This window comes from Oratosquilla oratoria, chromosome 12 (assembly GCF_046742065.1).
Source record: "Oratosquilla oratoria isolate Oo_2021 chromosome 12, ASM4674206v1, whole genome shotgun sequence".
Lineage (NCBI taxonomy): Eukaryota > Metazoa > Arthropoda > Malacostraca > Stomatopoda > Squillidae > Oratosquilla > Oratosquilla oratoria.
Genome location: NC_134788.1, coordinates 51,780,772 through 51,801,166, shown reverse-complemented (window position 1 = coordinate 51,801,166; position 20,395 = coordinate 51,780,772). Strand labels below are relative to the sequence as shown.

General features: G+C 42.1%; 1 protein-coding gene across 1 annotated transcript; it reads left to right on the top strand.

Moving 5' to 3' along the window:
- Positions 1-3,591: 3,591 nt before the first annotated feature.
- On the top strand, positions 3,592-9,583 carry LOC143030765 (uncharacterized). The gene is made up of 6 exons (XM_076193973.1): positions 3,592-3,702; positions 4,638-4,835; positions 5,285-5,436; positions 5,786-6,052; positions 6,731-7,830; positions 8,424-9,583. Exons 1-6 carry the CDS (start codon positions 3,622-3,624, stop codon positions 9,041-9,043), a joined length of 2,418 nt encoding a protein of 805 aa, XP_076050088.1. The 5' UTR covers positions 3,592-3,621; the 3' UTR covers positions 9,044-9,583.
- Positions 9,584-20,395: the final 10,812 nt, after the last annotated feature.

The window sequence follows — 20,395 nt, the reverse complement described above, 5'->3', positions numbered from 1 at the left end:
GTTCCTTTCAGGTCAGAGTGTCCCAAGGAAATGGGTACAGGTACGTACGTGACACCTTAATACACTAATGTTGTGTTCACTGGAGGCTGGACGCCTCAAGACACTATTCAAATCCCCACGATGGTCGGGATGTCACACACAGCGCTTCACCTGATAAGTTTCGGGAGGGGTTTGTCCCGGAATCACTCGTTTGATGTCCCGTGGTTCGCAATCGTCACTTAAGGATGAAAATCCTCGATAGCCACATGAGGGAGGATAGGGCACGATTGAACTTCCGAGCGTATGAGCGGCCCGACCTCCCTGCTTGACCCTAATGCGAAGACTGCCCTGTGTCCCGCGGCATGTCAGGTAAAAAATGCCCGCCAGCCAGCATCCAACGTTGCCAATATTTCTACGTCTCCGTCACTAGTTTTGAAGGGAACTACGAACAATGTTTATGTGGAAGATGACCCAGTTCCTATTGTTCCTTGAGGGTAGACACTATTCACGAGCGTGTAAGATACAATCCTACATACATATACCAAGGCTTTTTCCTCCTTTCAAGGGAGGTAGCCAAAAAGGGAAAGGCATAAAAACACTCCCACCCATTTCATCCCTAAATACACTCCACACCCCTCCCACCCTCCCTCTCATCTGAGCACCTCCTGGATGACGGGTCATCCCTGCACCTTGCCCACCGCCCTGGGTCAGAAGCAGTGTCGCAAGACACAGCACATCCACAGCAAGGCCGCTTCATTTAATCGGCGACTCCCCCTCTCCGTCCCCCCTTGCATATAAGGAGAGGACGGGGGAGAAATCCCTTCGGCCTGCGTCAAAATTTCCTCACACATACTACCTCACCCCCCCCGCCCATTCCTCCTCATGCAATCACAACATCATCCATATACAACCATTCTCCACTCACCTCTGTCTTCCGTCCTCTCCCTTCCTTCCTCAACAGACATTCCCCTCTTCCCCAAAGCCCCCTTCACCCCATCCATCCACCTCATCCTAGGACGTCCCCTCATGTTCACTCCCTCCACATCTGCCTTCCATACCTCTTTTACTAGTCTTTCTTCACTCATTCTTTCCATGTGTCCAAACCATCCTAATACTCATCAACCCTATCTCCCAGCTCTTTTTCACCCCTGTTCTCCTCCTCACCTCCTCATTTCTCACTCTATCCAGCCTAGTAACCACCACCATACTTCTCAGACACCTCATCTCAAACACATTCAAACTCCTTCTCTCTTCCTCTCTTATGTTCCACGTTTCTGCCCCATACAGTGCTGTTGGCACAATCACTCCTTCATACAGTCTCCTCTTCGCATCCATTCCTAAATGTCTATTCCTCATTACACTCTTTAATCCACCAAGGCATTTACTCGCTTCTCTCAATCTACATTCTACCTCCACCTTCACTCCACCTTTTCCTGCTACACTTGCACCCAAGTATTTAAAACTATCCACTTCCTCCAGTCGCTCTCCCTTAATGTTCACTTCCAGTCTACTGCCACTTTCACCCCTTGTACATCTCATCACCTTACTTTTACCCACATTTATCTTTAGCTTTCTTCTATCACATACTCTCCCAAACTCTGCCACCAGCTTCCTCAAACCCTCCTCCGATCCTGCCACAAGAGCAGTGTCGTCCGCAAACAACAGCTGGCTCACCTCCCACTTTTCTCCATTTTCTTTAACCATCTCCAATCCCTGACCCACTACCCTTGCATTCACTTCTCGCACCACCCCATCCATGTATAAGTTGAACAGCCAGGGCGACATAACGCATCCTTGACGAAGTCCCACCTTTACCTCGAACCACTCACTCTCTCCATTTCCAATCCTGACACAAGCTCTACTGCTCTCATAATTACTCTAATTGCCTAGCTTAAACAATATGTGGCAGCGCGCAGGGGGGGGGTGCTCGCGCGAAGCCGCGGTGAGATGGGACAAGGACGCATTGTTCCTTGGCCGAGAAAAAACCGTTAGGCCTAGGTCGTATGGGAACACTTGACTGAAAAAACTCTCAGTCTGATCATGGAGTAGCAACTTACAAATGCAATAAGAAACAGTAAACTTGAGAATTTGTGGAATCCCACACTTAATATCAACATTCGTGAATTGCACATAGGCCTACGGAAACACATGAATCTAAAGGGAGGTGTGAGGTTTCCCTAAATAATTAGAAGTCTCTCTCAACTTCGTTAAGGCACTGTAATTGATTGCCAAATTGGTACAACAGGTAATGAGGATAAGGAGAAGGAAAAATATCAAGAAATAGGTACTAGGGGTCTTAAGAATTCCAGTAATTCCCAAGAGGGGAGGGAATTGCTGTCCGAAAAATAGCTGAAAGGATACGAGAGACTATGGAACCCGCGTCGGCTAGGCTCATGAGCGAAAGTGTTTGGTAGCTGGGGTTTTGAAAGAGGACGAAAGAAAATGAGAAGGGATGATAGCGAGCCGTGTGTCACAATCCGAAAATTGTGACAGCCGCCGCTGATTACTCCATACATTACGTTTAAGTTCCTAAGTAAACTTTTTGGTATCCTCTACAATAAATTAAACCAGTTTATTAAACAACCTCCTAGAGACTCTGACATGCATAGATAAAAAATACATTTGTGACTTTTCTATTGTGTCTAAATATAATCAAAAGCATCATCAGATTTAGAAATGTTTGGTATACTACTCATTTCATAGATATTTTCACTAAAGAAGAACTGAAACAGCCTTTGGCTAGGCACAAAATCTTTACAACATTTCCCACATGATATAACCAAGATAAATTTATATCATTCATATACATCACCATTTAATTCTTGATACAAGTAAATGAATGATCTCTAATCACGACCGGGTATTTAACCCCCCCCCCCACAAATGCCAAATTCCCAAAAATGCCACCCAACAAATTTCCCTGCCAAACACAGTAAAAACATTCCAAAAATACAAAATTTGGCATTAAAACGCCAATCTGGCAACGCTAACGCTCAGTGATGATCTGCATTCGCAGAACATAGATGGCAGGCTAGCGGTAAATTTGTAACCACGAATCGTAGCTGGGGTCGGTAATTTTGCGGAGGATAAAAACGTTACTTCTCTTTGATCAAATTACATGAAAATCACACCTTTTAAAGAAAATAGTTCAAATAATGCAACCATATGCTGATTTGTTACGGTATATGTAGCTGTGGTCGGTCATACTGCAGAGGCTAAAACATAACTTCTCTTTGGTCAAATTACACGAAAATCACACATTTTAAAGAAAAGAGTTTAAATAATTCAACTATATGCAGTCTATTACACTAATAACGCAACAGTAAGAAACTTAAAAGCGTGTAGTTTGATCCATACCACAAGTAATCATAGACGGCGGGCTGGACGAGTCGTAGCCGGGGTCGGTAAAATTGCAGAGGCTAAAAACGTAAGTTCTATGATTATATTACATGGAAATCACATATCTTAAAGAAAATAGTTAAAATAATACAACCATACATATATAGAAGTGTGCATTTGAGCAAAACCCGTCCTTGTTTGGGTTTTGTTCGGCTTTTCTCGTTTTTTTTTTTTTTTCTTTCGGTTTGTTCGGCAATTAGTGAGACCGTCCGTTCACTCAACTTGAGATTCAAAACATTGAAAATGGCAGTGCCTAATAACTTTCGATTGTGTTCACATTGTGATCGCCCTGTTATTGATTCTAAACTACAACTTAGGTTAGCGGTAAGTTTGAAAAGAAGAAGTAAAACACATAGAACATTTTGACCCGAAACAGTGGAAAGAACTGGACAAATCTTGGGAAAAAAAAAACTAATTTGTTGAAGCAGTCTAGAGCAGGGGTTCTCAGCCTTGCTTGGCTCATGCACCCCTTTCACCATTTGCCAGAATGTCATTCCCCCCTCCTTTCCAAGATTGCCTGTTTCAAAAGGTGCATTCTAAATCATATGCAGGTATTATCGCACAGCGTAACACTTTTCTAATCCTAAGATTAACCTGGGTCAGCACAGGTGTAATTCCAGCCCAGGTGACGTCCAGACAGATAGGCCAGAGCCTATATTTGCTTTCCTCACACCGTAAACTTACTGAGGTCACAATTCACCCCTAGAAAACCCATAATTCCGCCCTGGGGTGAATTTCACCCCTAATGAGAACCCCTGGTCTAGAGTCTATACCGTATCGATGGTCTTTTCCTCGATCATACACTAAGCCCCCCCTAAGTAATAGTGCTTACTAGGCCTACTAGAGGCTGTGCCATAATAGAGTGCTGGTTTTTCTGCCATAGTCTAGCTGATGCTATGATGGTTAGAAGATTTTAATTCAAATAATTCTGAAATTTTAATTAAGGAATCATAAATCTCTTTCAGTAATTCCAGTCATGCAAGACGTACATCAGATGACGTCATTTATTGATGTAATGCATAGAAATTTACTGAACAACTGTTGGGAATTTTTTGGTGGTCATTTTTCAGAAAATTCCAAATACACAAAATTAAGATACCAATAAATTTTGATCCAAAGATATTTGAAATACTCCGATAAAAGCACGCTGCAGGCTACTTTACTAAGAAATGATGATGAAGTGCCAATTGCACATTAAAATTCCCGGTATATTTCCTGGTTCAGGTTCTTTAATCTTATGATTTTCTTTTTCACTACAGGGATTATTGCCTGAGAGCTATGAGCATCACATTTGTAAAGTAGAAATTGTTGGGAAAGAAGTGAACGTTACTCTGAGATTGTCCGTTTCGACTAAAGAAGGGGCCAAACAGTGGTTGGAATCCATGCAGAAATCTTCTCTCATGACTTTTCGAGTGGAAAGATCTTATAACTGTTCTGGTGTAAAGGTTGCTTACAAGGTGTGTATACCCTGAATTTTGGTCCATATTGACATTCAGTTAAGTAAAAAGAAGCACTATAACAATTATTGTACTGTGCAGCAGCTGTCACTGCCAGGTGAAGCACTTTCCTAAAATTTGTGATTCCTAGTTCGACGAACAGATGGCCAAATTTCCAAGGTAAAAAGAAAATGCTGCGGTGTACTTATTCAAACATTTCCAGACTTTGAACATTCAGTCAATGACATATGCCATGCCCTGCATTGCTTACATTTGAGTCGCCTATTATTATTTCAGAGGCTACGACTCCCAGCAACGCTTTACAGCTTGCCCTCTCGTCTCGTCACTTTATTTATTTGATGAATGTGAACGTGTTATTTAATCTCTGCCATATGTGTCTGATGCGTTCATGGTCTTGCCAGATTTTAATTCTAAGTACTAAAAATGAACTTCATTGTTTTCTTCTTCAGACTGATTTTCGCTGCCAACACAATACAAAGCCAAGGACTGCAACATCTGATTGCCACCGGGGGTCAAAGAACACCAATTGTCCAGCAGGTCTGAGTATCGTTGTTAAAGTCAGTACCTTCGAAAAATCTGATGGGATAAAAAGGAAGTGCAGGTACTTAGTGTTGAATCTTTTTCTCATTCTGAGTATATCATGTATTGTGCAACTTCTCATATTAATTTTTTAACCAAAACCTTTGGAATTTATTTTATAAATTTCTAAAAAATGAGTGAGATATATTTCTTTGTACATAACCCATGGCCATGGCTGAGGCCAAAGAGACATTCAGGCACAGTGTTGTTGGCTGTTTCAGGCAAGGAAAGAGCAAGAGGTACTGACAGTACAACACTGAATGGCTTCAGTCTTGAAGTGTTTGCATGCCTGGAAGTGCATACGGTGCAAAGACAATCAGATGCTTACAGTATTCTGCAGCTTGTGTCATTTTTCTTTTCTTTGTTCATAGGTCAGGGGATCCCCACATGCCTGATCATCCCATGGTTGTGAAATTGAAGTGCACCCATAATCACCCTATTCGAGCTGCAGACGCATTGAAGCATAGAGATGTGAGTGAAGAGGTGAAGCAGAAGTTCCTGGACCTATTCAGCAAGGGCTACACTCCTTCAAAAGCACTCGAACTGCACAAGTATGATCTTCAACTAGAGCATGGGGATAATTACATTTTTGTCTGCGCTGATAGAGCCATAACACCAGATTTGCAGTACTGTTACAGGTGAGTTCTGTATATTTTTTAAGTGTTTGATACGGTGTGTTTCCTCAAGTGCAAGTGCGTGACTTTCATCTTCTGCCTACTTTGGGAAGGATGGAACGAAGAATCATGCTTGGCACATTATATTGCAAAACTGTAACTGATCTTTTTTCATTGAAATGGTCTTGTAATGCAGTGGTAAATTGAAACTGACATTGAATAGGTAATACATTTGTAAATCCAAGGGAAATAAATAATCTGTCTAACACTGATATTTCTGGTATGGTATCAAATAGCTTCCAATACATAAGAAAAATATGGCATTCTACACCCTCTTGGAACAAGGTATCTTCACTGAATTCACGTAAGCATCTGTTGGATTATCCTCAGTACCAGGAGTAATGCACTTAGTCAGGGTTTGATTTTTGCAGGTTTTTGCTTCCCCGAGGTAACATAAAAACCTTGTGGGCAAGCAGAATGTCTGAAAATGTGTCCTAAACTTGCCCAATGGGCAGTAATACTTCTGGCTTATTCCTTCATTCTTGCTATTTGAGGGCAACCTCAGAATGGGCTAAGGCAAGATGGACCTCGACTTTGTTTGCCCTGTGGGCAACCAAGAAAAATGTCTAAAATTGAACCCTGTTAGTTACTATGAGAAATTGACTATGTTGAGTGCTAAAAAATCCCCTGCCTTTTCTTCAGGTTGTACTACCAGGCCTTCAAGAAAGAGTACGTCAAAGCCACGGGAGAATTTGTTATGAAAGAGTTGGAGAAGAAAATCGAGGAAGGAACCCTTGGTGAAAACAGGATCAAACTCGCACTCGTTGGACCAGAAAAGAAGCAAGCAGCACTGGCAATAGTGACACCATTAATGCAACGTGTACATAAACTTATTAAGCATTCAGGTGAATTGGTGTTCATCTATGCCTCTGGAAATATGGACAGGCAGGGATGTCGTGTATTTTTGCTGCTCACCCATAGCTGTGCTGGTGGACTTCCTCTAGGAGTGCTGATCACAACCAGTGAAAGTACTGAGACAGTAACTGAAGCGCTCGCCCTCTATAATTCACTGCTGGATAATTCTGCCTTTTTCGGGCGGGGTCCAAAGTTAGGGCCAGAACTATTCATGACTGATGATAGCACTTCTGAAAGACAAGCGCTGAGTGCTATCTATCCTGAGGCTACGCTACTGCTATGTGTATGTCACCTGCTGCAAGCATTCTGGCGTTTCCTGTGGGAATTCAAAAATGGAGTGAGGAAGGAGGATAGACCCCATTTGTTCTCCTTGTTGAAAGACATGGTCTATTGCAGTTCTGTTGATGAACTTCAGGCCAAATTCGAGGCAATGGAGAATGATGAAACTTTGGCAAAGTACGAAAAAGTTCAAAAACACTTGGAGGATGTGTATGCCAGGAAATCGTCCTGGGCTGTGTGCTACTGTGATGACCTGAATGTCCGTAACAACAACACCAATAACTATGCTGAAGCTTCCATGTGGATCATGAAAGATCAGATTCTTGAGCGCACCAAAGCATACAATGTGATCCAGCTTGTGGACTTTATTGTCACGAGGCTGGAGGCTTACTATGAAAGACGCATTATTGATGTCTGCAACAACAGACTGGATAGAGTGTTGCAGTCGAGATTCCTTCCAAGTGTTGCTGCAGGATGTAAAATAAACCCAGACGAGATCGAGCAGGTTGATGAGGACCTCTACATGGTACCCAGTGAGACTGATGAGACTGTGGGCTATGTGGTACATCTTGGACAGGGTGTGTGCTCTTGCAAGATAGGAATGACAGGTGAGACTTTCTTATATTTGAGTTATGGCTGGCACTAGTAGACTGCCCAAGACAATTGAATGGGATACAGATGATAGATTTAACTGATTAGCTAACTAAGCTGACTGCTGGCAATAACTCCAGTTTCTAAGCTAATGAAGATCCAGCGTACATGTATTAGCCTTTCCAGCTTTAATCTCCTTACAGGAACATGTACACGGGATGTATTTTCCTGTATGTGCACCTGTAAATTATTGCAAAATCATCTTCAAAATTGCACTGCGACACCATAGCACTAGCAATTGACAAAAATGCCAATGGGAGAGCTACATGTAGACAAATACCCCCCTGGCAGTATCCCAGTCTATACCCTTTAATATCAGGTCTGTTTTCTTAATGGAAAAATCATAGGGGACCATTCAATTATCACATGTGCAAAATTATCTGGAATTTTTAATCCCCCCCCAACAATGTACAGGATAGTACATGCATCTACGCTTCTGAGCAGAACCCCCTCCCCTTCACTGCATTAGTAATACTTGAATGATCCCGACACCTACACCTTGACAATGAATATTAAACAAAATCTCTTATATTTTCATTTTGCATTACAGGTGGACCATGCAAGCATCAGTACCTAGTTATAAAGACGTACAATGCTCAGTCCTGTTGGAACTTCATTCCTGTCAATGATCCAGCAATGAGGATGCTTTTGTACAAAGTTGCAACTGGCTGTGCCAATGTCCCAGATGATTGGTTTGTGTCACTTAATCATCAGCAGAAACCAACGGAACCTGAGAAGGTCACACAACCCATCATGCCCATGGAAACCAGTTCTGGGAATCCAAATGACCAAGAGATCGATCATGACAACCCACCAGTGGAGGATTGTGAGGAAAATCCACCAGGGGAGGATGACACCCGCAGTTCCACTTCAAACACGTCAAATTCTGGTGGTGACAGCTGTGAAAATGATCCGATATTGAATGGACTGAACGAGGCATTTCATGCAATTCAACGAAGGTACATGCAGGACAAAGATTCTCTTGGGGAATCTGTAAAAACCTTCACCAAACAAGTGCAGAAACTTGCCTCAGGGACTGATACTGCCTTGGCTTCAGCGCTTCATTGTTTTGGACGATACTCAGGTGCTGCCAATGCCCTTGGGAAAAGAACAAGAAAACATCTTTTGAGCACCAAGACGATTGGTGTGCAACATCCCGAAGGAAGATGATAGGTGGTGGAAAGAACCGTGTTGGTGCAGGCAGACCTACACTGAACAGTTTGAAGTACGTAAAGGGCGATATACCCTTCAGTTCCAAAGTTATGCCCAGGCGCAAGGCTCCACACAACATTCGTGAATGTGTAAGAATGAACCAAAGTCTGGGTAAAATACTCTTCTAAGTAAAATTTGATAGTATTGAACAAAGGGAATTGACAACATCAAAAGTGACAAAATTTTCACATTGAATGAGAATCAGACAAGAAACAATGGTCTCAAACTATCCGGAAATAGATTCAATTTGGAAGTAGGTAGAAACAACTTTGCCAACCGTGTAGTTAATGAATGGAATAAACTTCCTGCACAGGTAGTGCAATGTAGTTCAGTTCGAAGCTTTAAGACTCGTTTAGATAAACACCTAAGCAAGATGCTGTAATGATTATAATTCATTTTATATTATTTGTTTTTGCTTTGTTATCATTTGTCTGTTTGATTTTCATTTATTGTTAGTTATGTGTCAATTTATTATTATTTACTGTTTACCTGTTTGTTTGTTATTCAACTATACCTATGCATTTATTTATGTATTTTGTTTGTTGCATACATTATTATAGTTTTTTTTTATTGTTATTTTATTATTATGATTTTTTTTTTTGCATCCGACCTAGATATGGACCAAAAGGTCTCCTGTCAGCATGCTCCACCTTTGTAATCCTTTGTAAATCAGGTAGTGCTGGATTGTCGAACATCTGTACAAAATACTGTATGATCATTCAAGAGTTATGAGACATTGACTGCTATATATCAATACTGTGTGATCATTCAAGAGAGAACAGTACATGTAATTTACTGTATGGTGTCCTGAGACACACTGCAACTGATTCCTGTTTCATAAATGTATATCAATACTGTATGATAATTGAAGAGAAAACATGTAATTTACTGTACAAAGACCTGAGACACACTGTCCTTCCTGTTTCATGTAGAGGGGTGATAGTAGTATTTGTACAGTATGATTATCCAAGAACATGTATATATTTGTAAGTATCATTTCTATCTTTGTATAATCTGAATGAAAATGCATACATACATATACCAAGGCTTTTTCCCCCTTACAAGGGAGGTAGCCAAAAAGGAATAAAAATGCAATTTGTTTTTGTGTTTGAAATAGATTGTTGGGTTGGTTATTTCATCAATTGATGCAATTGGATATTAATTGGAGCCAATGCTTGATTGCATGGATGACACTCAGAATCAATATTCTGGCTATGGCTGACTGCTACCATGTATACACGGTCAACCTCGCCTAAGTCAAATCTGTTGGGACCAGAAAATTTTCTTCGACTTGATAATTCAACAGAAACATGATCATTCAACCATGTCAACAGAAAAAGTATGAAACCTGCCTGAATTTCCTTCAACTTGGATGAAATTCATCTTATGCAGGTTTGACTTGGGTGAGGTTGACTGTGTATTGCTGTCTTTGAAACAAGTTTGTTCAAAATCAAAACAAGTTTGGTCAAAATTAGCTGAGAAGGATCCCTCCCCCAAATAGGTTGACCTCTGCAGACACTGGATGCCTTGTACCCCCAATGCCTTGGGCCTCTCTGCAGACGCTGGATGCCTTGTAACCCCCCCCCCCCCAATAACTTGGGCCTCTGCAGACACTGGATGCCTTGAACCCCCCTCCCCATAGCTTGAGCCTCTGCAAAAACTGGTTGCCTTGGAGCCCCCCTCCCCATAATAGCTTGGGACTCTGCAATAGCTTGGGACTCTGCAGACACCAGATTCCTTGTACCCCCCTCCCCCCAATAGCTTGGGCCTCTGCAGACACTGGATGCCTTGTGCAAGTCTCACGATATATCACGCTATTTATACATTTTTATGTGTGTTGTAGAAATACGTTTGGCACGAGCAGCCAAAGTACGAAAAGTCCCGAACGAACGTAGGCGTCATGAGGATTGCAAGTGGGTACGCGAGGATGCCGATATATATTAGGCTTCTTGATTATATTTGTTGTAGTCGTGCCTGCGTGACCCCCATACTCTCTAAACTGGCTTAATCATATTTTCTATGGTTATAAAAATTCACGGGTGAAAGAGAACGGCGATAGAGAGCAGTGACTTTATTTTTTATAATGCGGGTATTATGACAACATCGCACGTCTGACAGACGTCTGAGAGTCAGGTGCGCTCTGATTGGCTGTATGCAATCGAGTTAATCTTGAGGTCCGCAAGTCTCGTGGAAAAAAAAACAAAAAAAAATCGCGGGCGGGGGTAGGGGGGATCAGAGGGCGCAAGCGTTGGTACCCCCAGAGGGGGGAGTGCCCGCGCATCGGCGTGGGTCGACAGTAGTGCTGGGCAAATACCGCTAATTTCAATACCGGAATTACCGGTGAACAACAATAGCGTTACCGAAATTACCGGTGAACAACAATAGCGTTACCGAAATTACCGGCAGTTTACCGGTAAAAGACTCGTGAGGTAGTAGTGACGTCCCAAGTTCGAGTCGTTCGAAAAATCGATGTTTTTGTCCTTTAATAAGCTATATCTCTGGTTCTATCTTGCATATTATTTTTATTGTTATGTCATTGTAAAAGAAAAAAGTCATACTTTAATTGGTGCTACTATAGTATGCAATCTACCGCACGAGTGAGTGAATGGAAGGTGTCTGAGGGTGGAAGTGGTGTATAAACTTTCGTCCGCGTCTGTCTGCATGCATGGGTTCATGTTTGGAGGGTGCATGTGGGAGTGGGAGTTTTGTTAATACACACACACATATAATGAGCTTTGGCTAATTTGTAATAAATGTTTTCTTAAAAATTAACAACCTGACTAATTTGTAATAAATGTTTTCCTAAAAACTGTTTTTAATGCTCCCTTGTTTTAATACTTATTTCATACAAATTAGCCCAGCACGTGATCCAAAGACCAAGGTGAATACTCAAGGATATATTAGATTTCATTGTCAGCATGTTTTTTATTTATTTCCTCAATTATCTTTTCATACAAATTAATTCATATTCTTATTTAGAAACAGAAGCATATTGGCATTTTCATCACTTAAGCATATATATATATATATGTATATATACATATATATGTATATATATATATATACACACACACACATGATGGGTTTTCGTTTGGCGACACGCGGAATTTTTTATGAAACTTTCACAATTTATATAATTTCGTATGCTGATCACAGATATAACATTAATTCTATTGAGAAATTAACAAAAGTGCCTAAAAAAAACGGTTTTAATGGTAAAAAAATTACCGAGACCTTAGCGGTACATACTTGCTTAATGGTAAAAGTTGAACCGGTAAAATTAGCGGGACAGCGGGCCCGTCAGTACCGTCACTCAGTACCACCAAGTCGAGACGTGCTTACCGCTCTCTGAGTGTCATGGTATAGCTTATCGAGTTATCGGTTAACGGAGCCTTAACGATAGCAGAATTTTTGCCGGTAAGCTACCGTCAAGGTTGTTACCGATAAAACCCGTAACTTCACCGGTAGCTGCCCACCACCGTCAGTACCAAGGAAGGACCGCATGTGTGTGGAGGTGCGAATGCGAACGCGAGAGAGACTCACCCCGAACGGTGGTAAGGGGCTAGTATTAGAAGTTATGAAGGGAGGGAAACTAGAACGGAAGGGACCGTGCTGCTGCTTCGAGTGTTCCGAGGTGTAAGGACCCAAGGTAAAACGAATACTATAAGGTACGTTGGCGGGGGGGGGGGGAGAGCCAGAAAACCTCTCCACTGCGCAGGTAGATGATGACGTCAACGGAAATATCGAGACCAGGGTTCCGCGGGTCGAGAGCTGTCAGTCACTCACACACCAGTGTGTGGAGCGAAGCTCCATCTTCTGATTAAAGGGGTAGCTAAGGCAGACAAATGACATAAAAATGCCAACAGTTTGTAGAGTGCAGAAGTGCAATGCCGTTAGACTGAAAGGTGATAAAAATATACATTTCTTTTCACTACCCAAAGATAAAGAACTTAGAAAGAAATGGATTGCATTATGTGGCACACGCAATACTCGGTCATCTGGATATGTCTGCAGCCGTCATTTTTAAAGTAACTATTTATTAGCAACATTTCCTGAATTTTTCATTCAATTGCAAATAAACAGACTAAAGAATCCGGTTAAAACATAACTGAGCTTGGTGGAGATAAAGGTCTACATATAAAATCCACGCTTGACATGTCATCCCATGTAATAACTCGTCATATCAATATAATCCACCTAATGTAAAAGCATGGAAAACATTTTTTTTAACTTTTCTGGCGGTCATATCTCAGATACTGATAACTTGAGGATAAGAAAGTGATACGGAGTAATTTCAGTATTATGTGAACATCATAGTGTAATTTTAAAGTCTACCATACATACAGATGGTTTTCTTTAAAGTTTACATTTTCTTTTACCTCTCACTCTCCCCCTCTGGATTTCCTATGACGTCATGGTGGAGGTGCGCAGAGGGGGGTGCTCAACGTACCTTACAGTATTCGTTTTACCTTGTAAGGACCGACCCAGAAGCACCCGAAGGAATGGGATCGTCGACAATAAATCCAAGTACCTTACAAGTACATCAGGGCGGATATGTACATACATATACCAAGGCTTTTCCCCCCTTACAAGGGAGGTAGCCAAAAAGGAAAAGGCATAAAATCATTCCCACCCATTCCATCCCTGAATACACTGAATACACTCCACACCCCTCCACCCTCCCTCTTTTCTTAGCACCTCCTGGATGACGGGTCATCCCTGCACCTTGTCCACTGCCCTGGGTCAGAGGCAGTGTCGCAAGACACAGCACATCCACAGCAAGGCCGCTTCATTAAATCGGCGACCCCCCCCTCTCCGTCCCCCCATGCATAAAAGGAGACGGGGAGAAATACCTTCGGGCTGCGTCAAATTTTCCTCACACATACTACCTCATCCCCCCGCCCATTCCACCTCATGCATCACATCATCCATAAACAACCATTCTCCATTCCCCCGTCTTCTGTCCTCTCCCGTCCTTCCTTAACAGACATTCCCCTCTTCCCCAAAGCCCCTTTCACCCCATCCGTCCACCTCATCCTAGGACGTCCCCTCATGTTCACTCCCTCCACATCTGCCTTCCATACCTCTTTTACTAGTCTTTCTTCACTCATTCTTTCCATGTGTCCAAACCATCCTAATACTCTTTCATCAACCCTATCTCCCAACTTTCTTTCCACCCCCGTTCTGGGGTATTGGCTGCTTGTTATTGTGGCAAAGTAGCATGCAGTTGATACTTTAGGGTCTATATGGGGCGCCCCTACGGACCAGAGTCACACATCATTTTGTCTATGATAGAGGAAAACTCTTCATAGAGAAATGATGACACTTTTATACTGCGACTGTCTCTCCGTTATGCTGTCCCCCAACCCCTTGCTGCTGTCCTGTACCATTTCTCTGAGTATTAATTTTCTGCTGTAGGGGAATTCCTTGTGGTGGGGGAAAAGAATACTGCCACCAAGTATTTCCACTTGGATCGTAAGAGGCGAGAAGGGACGGGGAGTGGGACTAGGCACCCTTCTCCTTGTAACCCCACAAGGGGACATTCCTAAACGAAAAAGTAAAGGCATCAGAGGGTCTGGGAGTTTTCCGACCAGCACCCTAAGGTTTGGGTCTTTTAATGTGCGTGGATGTGGTACAGATGAGAGTAAAAGGGAAGAGATAGGTAGTAAATTTGTGAGAAGAAAGATGGATGTGTTGGCTTTGAGTGAAACTAAGTTGAAAGGGAAGGGTGAGTGTAAGTTTGGGAGTGTAAGTGGGAGGTTATCAGGAGTGAAGAGAGGGCGAGGGAGGGAAGGGGTGGCTATTCTAGTAAGTGAAGAGATAGGTAAACGTGTAGTGGAGTGGAAGGAGGTTTCCTCAAGGATAATGTGGATGAAGGTGAAACTGGGAAAGGAGATGTGGGTCTTTGTAAGTGCATATGGGCCTGGCAGTGAGAAGAGTGTAGAAGAAAGGGAGGCCTTTTGGATAGATTTAAATGAGTGCATAGAGGATTTAGGGAGAAATGTCAATGTAATAGTACTGGGAGACCTTAATGCTAGGGTAGGAAATGGTCCAATTGATGGAGTGGTTGGGAAATGTGGAGTTCCAGGAAAGAATCGTAGTGGAGAGTTGGTGGAAATGTGTCTAGAAAGAGAGTTGATGATAGCAAATACAGTGTTTCGGGTATGTAGGTTTTCTAAGAAAAAAAAATCCTATTTTTATTCTAAGTTTTATATTTCTTATCTAATATTTTCATACTTTATGATTTTTTGGATTCTATATATCTAGTGTCTTTTACACGGCGCTGCTTCGATTTGCTTTGGACATGCTGGTGAGAGCGACTAAAATAATGAGGTCACAGCGTCTGTTCGACGATGCGATGAAGTACTTTACCACCCACGTCTACCGTTTCAGTAGCCAATGTATGACTTAGGTTAGTCCAGATGACAACGGCAGTTTACAGGGGTGTGTGCGCTTCGCAGCTGGTTGCATTGTGTAATTTTCTTGTTATGATGGCATCAAAACAAATGAAACAGCCGCGGGCCACGAAAATCCATAAAAAAAAATAAGGGGGAAAAGGGGAGGGGAGACTTCCGACGATGTGTCAGTTGCTTCAAAATCCTTAATGAGCCTACCCATTACATCTTACTCATAGTCACTACAAGTTACACCAGACACAAAAACAAGATTTCGCCACCTTTGACGACGACGACAAGTTACGAAAGTACACAGTGTACATTTATGTAGGTTTAAGTGTTTAGTGTCAAGTGCAATGTTAATATAACTTTAGAATGGTTCGTTTAGTGTTAAGTGATGGATAACTACAGTTAAGTACAGCACACAATGAAATACAGTACAGTGGTGGTGGTGAGCTCTGATGTAGTGTGGTGGTATGTGTGTCACTTGGCTTCTTCTCCCTTCGTCTCATAGCACTATTTCCCAACACGGCAACCCAGCATCCCTTCCTTGTTTGTTGAGTGACAGTCAAAAATACTTTTATGTACCTTTTTACCTATACTACATTATTTAAGCAATGTGCCACCAAAGATGTACTGTAAAAACTAAAATGAATCAACTTGCAGTGTTTGAGAACAATTTAAAAGTGTGACTAAAGAAGAATCTCTGACAATTCACTGGCATTTATTCCATCTCCAAAGCACTTCCATAGTACATTGGGGCAAGCACTCCTCTTCACCTAAGCTCTGGAAATAACTTGTAGGGCTTTCCAGCACTTAAGTATTCTGTCAATAGCTGGTAAAGGAGATAGCCATCTAGTCACAACAGAGTGCAAATATAAACCTCTACAAATTCACTGAATTCCTTTGACTGTGCTCTTCTTTTAGTTGAGCTGATGCCATACACTTTGAGCATAATATTTTCAGCATCAACTTACAATGTAACTGTAGCAAATATAGTTGCATACAAAATATGAGCCAAAAAGCTTGCAGCAGTAAGGTTCTTATGAGCCATGTTCACTTTTTGATTAACATTATTGTATTTTATATATTTTACACCTGCATTATCAGCAGTGTATGCACTTTATTTAGATCCCGACCTAATATCTCTAGTTTAGATAGCAGCTGTTTTTTATGGCCTCTGATGATTTTGTCAAGTAACACATGGTGCATTCCCTTCTCAAAATAAAAGTATCTCGGTAGAAGTTTACATAAATATATTTGTTAGGTCCAATCCAGTCCTTTCTCTAGTCAATTCTTACTTTACATTGTGGACCCAGCACTCCACATAGCTCAACAATACTGACACCTGGTGTCCATTCACTGAACCACACAAATGACAACAAATGAGCATTCCAACAATGCTCAATCTTTTTTCTCTCCCTCTCTCTTTTTTTTTTTTTTTTTTTTAACTGAAGACAAAACTGAAGACCAATTTATTGACATGGAATAAATCTTTTTCACTTCATGAATGAGCGTCTTCTTAGCTACTTACAGTAATTGTAAGCCAAGGAATCCTATTGACCTGAGAGAGCTGATGGCAAATGTTGTGCTGAAACCCCCCCTCCTAGTAGGGCAGTCGGCAAGTTGCTCCAAGGTTCCAACCCTAGAAAAAGAGTTCATCTCTGACAATGTTCCTGGTAATCCATCCAAGATAGGAAACTGTCTCAGCGCACTCAACAAGAGTCAAGGTCTCAGCAGACAATGTGGATTTCACCACTTGGCACAATTTCCTCTATTGCCAATAAATCAGGTATCTTCTTCCTTTCTCATCCTTGGGAAAAATCACAAATCCTCCCTGGGGACCCCCATCAGATAGGTTCCCAAAAGGAGCATCTGAGAAGCACCCAATCATACAGTCCTCCACAACTGACAGCTTTATAAACAACAAACAAAAATGGTCATCCATAACTCAGCTGATAATCTTATTGAGTCTCACAGCATCAGCCACTGTAACATTTTTAGGATGACCACTCTGTTCACACACATCAAAGGCAATATCTGGTCTTGTTTGTGTAGTTATCCAGCTCAGTTGACCAATTAAAGCACAGAATTCCTTCTTCTCATTTTCTGACACTTACTGGACTTAGCTGCTTACCTGTGACATCTCAAATTCAGTGGTGTGAGCAGACTGGCATTACTATACTGGCCAACTGTTATACCTTCGGCAGTAGTGTCCACTTCCAAACCTATGTATTTGAAGGTAGATGATGCTGTGCTCCCAATACAGAACATCAATAACCTTCTCCTTGAACACCCTAGTACCCATCCAGAGAAAATCATCCACATATGATACCATGAAGTTCACCACCATAATACAAAGAAAACAAGGATAATTTGAGTGGATACCCCTCAGCTGACAGAGACAGTAGCTGACTCTTGACACGCAAGTACCACACTCTCGCTGCATCACACAGACTGTACACAGTCTTTTTCAGTCTCCAAAGCTGGCCACAGTAATATTCTTGGGGAGGACACAAGTGAACTTCTTGCTCTATATAGTTGTCCTAAAGGTAAGCTGACTTCACATCCAGGCAGCGACACTCAATGGGCAGTAATACTTCTGGCTTATTCCTTCATTCTTGCTATTTGAGGGCAACCTCAGAATGGGCTAAGGCAAGATGGACCTCGACTTTGTTTGCCCTGTGGGCAACCAAGAAAAATGTCTAAAATTGAACCCTGTTAGTTACTATGAAAAATTGACTATGTTGAGTGCTAAAAAATCCTCTGCCTTTTCTTCAGGTTGTACTACCAGGCCTTCAAGAAAGAGTACGTCAAAGCCACGGGAGAATTTGTTCTGAAAGAGTTGGAGAAGAAAATTGAGGAAGGAACCCTTGGTGAAAACAGGATCAAACTCGCACTCGTTGGACCAGAAAAGAAGCAAGCAGCACTGGCAATAGTGACACCATTAATGCAACGTGTATATAAACTTATTAAGCATTCAGGTGAATTGGTGTTCATCGATGCCTCTGGAAATATGGACAGGCAGGGATGTCGTGTGTTTTTGCTGCTCACCCATAGCTGTGCTGGTGGACTTCCTGTAGGAGTGCTGATCACAACCAGTGAAAGTACTGAGACAGTAACTGAAGCACTCGCCCTCTATAATTCACTGCTGGATAATTCTGCCTTTTTCAGGCAGGGTCCAAAGTTAGGGCAAGAACTATTCATGACTGATGATAGCACTTCTGAAAGACAAGCGCTGAGTGCTATCTATCCTGAGGCTACGCCACTGCTATGTGTATTTCACCTGCTGCAAGCATTCTGGCATTTCCTGTGGGAATTCAAAAATGGAGTGAGGAAGGAGGATAGACCCCATTTGTTCTCCTTGTTGAAAGACATGGTCTATTGCAGTTCTGTTGATGAACTTCAGGCCAAATTCGAGGCAATGGAGAATGATGAAACTTTGGCAAAGTACGAAAAAGTTCAAAAACACTTGGAGGATGTGTATGCCAGGAAATCGTCCTGGGCTGTGTGCTACTGTGATGACCTGAATGTCCGTAACAACAACACCAATAACTATGCTGAAGCTTCCATGTGGATCATGAAAGATCAGATTCTTGAGCGCACCAAAGCATACAATGTGATCCAGCTTGTGGACTTTATTGTCACGAGGCTGGAGGCTTACTATGAAAGACGCATTATTGATGTCTGCAACAACAGACTGGATAGAGTGTTGCAGTCGAGATTCCTTCCAAGTGTTGCTGCAGGATGTAAAATAAACCCAGACGAGATCGAGCAGGTTGATGAGGACCTCTACATGGTACCCAGTGAGACTGATGAGACTGTGGGCTATGTGGTACATCTTGGACAGGGTGTGTGCTCTTGCAAGATAGGAATGACAGGTGAGACTTTCTTATATTTGAGTTATGGCTGGCACTAGTAGACTGCCCAAGACAATTGAATGGGATACAGATGATAGATTTAACTGATTAGCTAACTAAGCTGACTGCTGGCAATAACTCCAGTTTCTAAGCTAATGAAGATCCAGCGTACATGTATTAGCCTTTCCAGCTTTAATCTCCTTACAGGAACATGTACACGGGATGTATTTTCCTGTATGTGCACCTGTAAATTATTGCAAAATCATCTTCAAAATTGCACTGCGACACCATAGCACTAGCAATTGACAAAAATGCCAATGGGAGAGCTACATGTAGACAAATACCCCCCTGGCAGTATCCCAGTCTATACCCTTTAATATCAGGTCTGTTTTCTTAATGGAAAAATCATAGGGGACCATTCAATTATCACATGTGCAAAATTATCTGGAATTTTTAAACCCCCCAACAATGTACAGGATAGTACATGCATCTACGCTTCTGAGCAGAACCCCCTCCCCTTCACTGCATTAGTAATACTTGAATGATCCCGATTTTCATTTTGCATTACAGGTGGACCATGCAAGCATCAATACCTAGTTATAAAGACGTACAATGCCCAGTCCTGTTGGAACTTCATTCCTGTCAATGATCCAGCAATGAGGATGCTTTTGTACAAAGTTGCAACTGGCTGTGCCAATGTCCCAGATGATTGGTTTGTGTCACTTAATCACCAGCAGAAACCAACGGAACCTGAGAAGGTCACACAACCCATCATGCCCATGGAAACCAGTTCTGGGAATCCAAATGACCAAGAGATCGATCATGACAACCCACCAGTGGAGGATTGTGAGGAAAATCCACCAGGGGAGGATGACACCCGCAGTTCCACTTCAAACACGTCAAATTCTGGTGGTGACAGCTGTGAAAATGATCCGATATTGAATGGACTGAACGAGGCATTTCATGCAATTCAACGAAGGTACATGCAGGACAAAGATTCTCTTGGGGAATCTGTAAAAACCTTCACCAAACAAGTGCAGAAACTTGCCTCAGGG

Coding starts and splice junctions, on each gene's coding strand:
- LOC143030765 (XM_076193973.1), top strand. CDS start 3,622: ATGGCAGTGCCTAATAACTTTCGATTGTGTTCACATTGTGATCGCCCT. Junction 3,703..4,637: donor AACTACAACTTAGGTTAGCG/GTAAGTTTGAAA, acceptor TTTTCACTACAG/GGATTATTGCCTGAGAGCTA. Junction 5,437..5,785: donor GGGATAAAAAGGAAGTGCAG/GTACTTAGTGTT, acceptor CTTTGTTCATAG/GTCAGGGGATCCCCACATGC.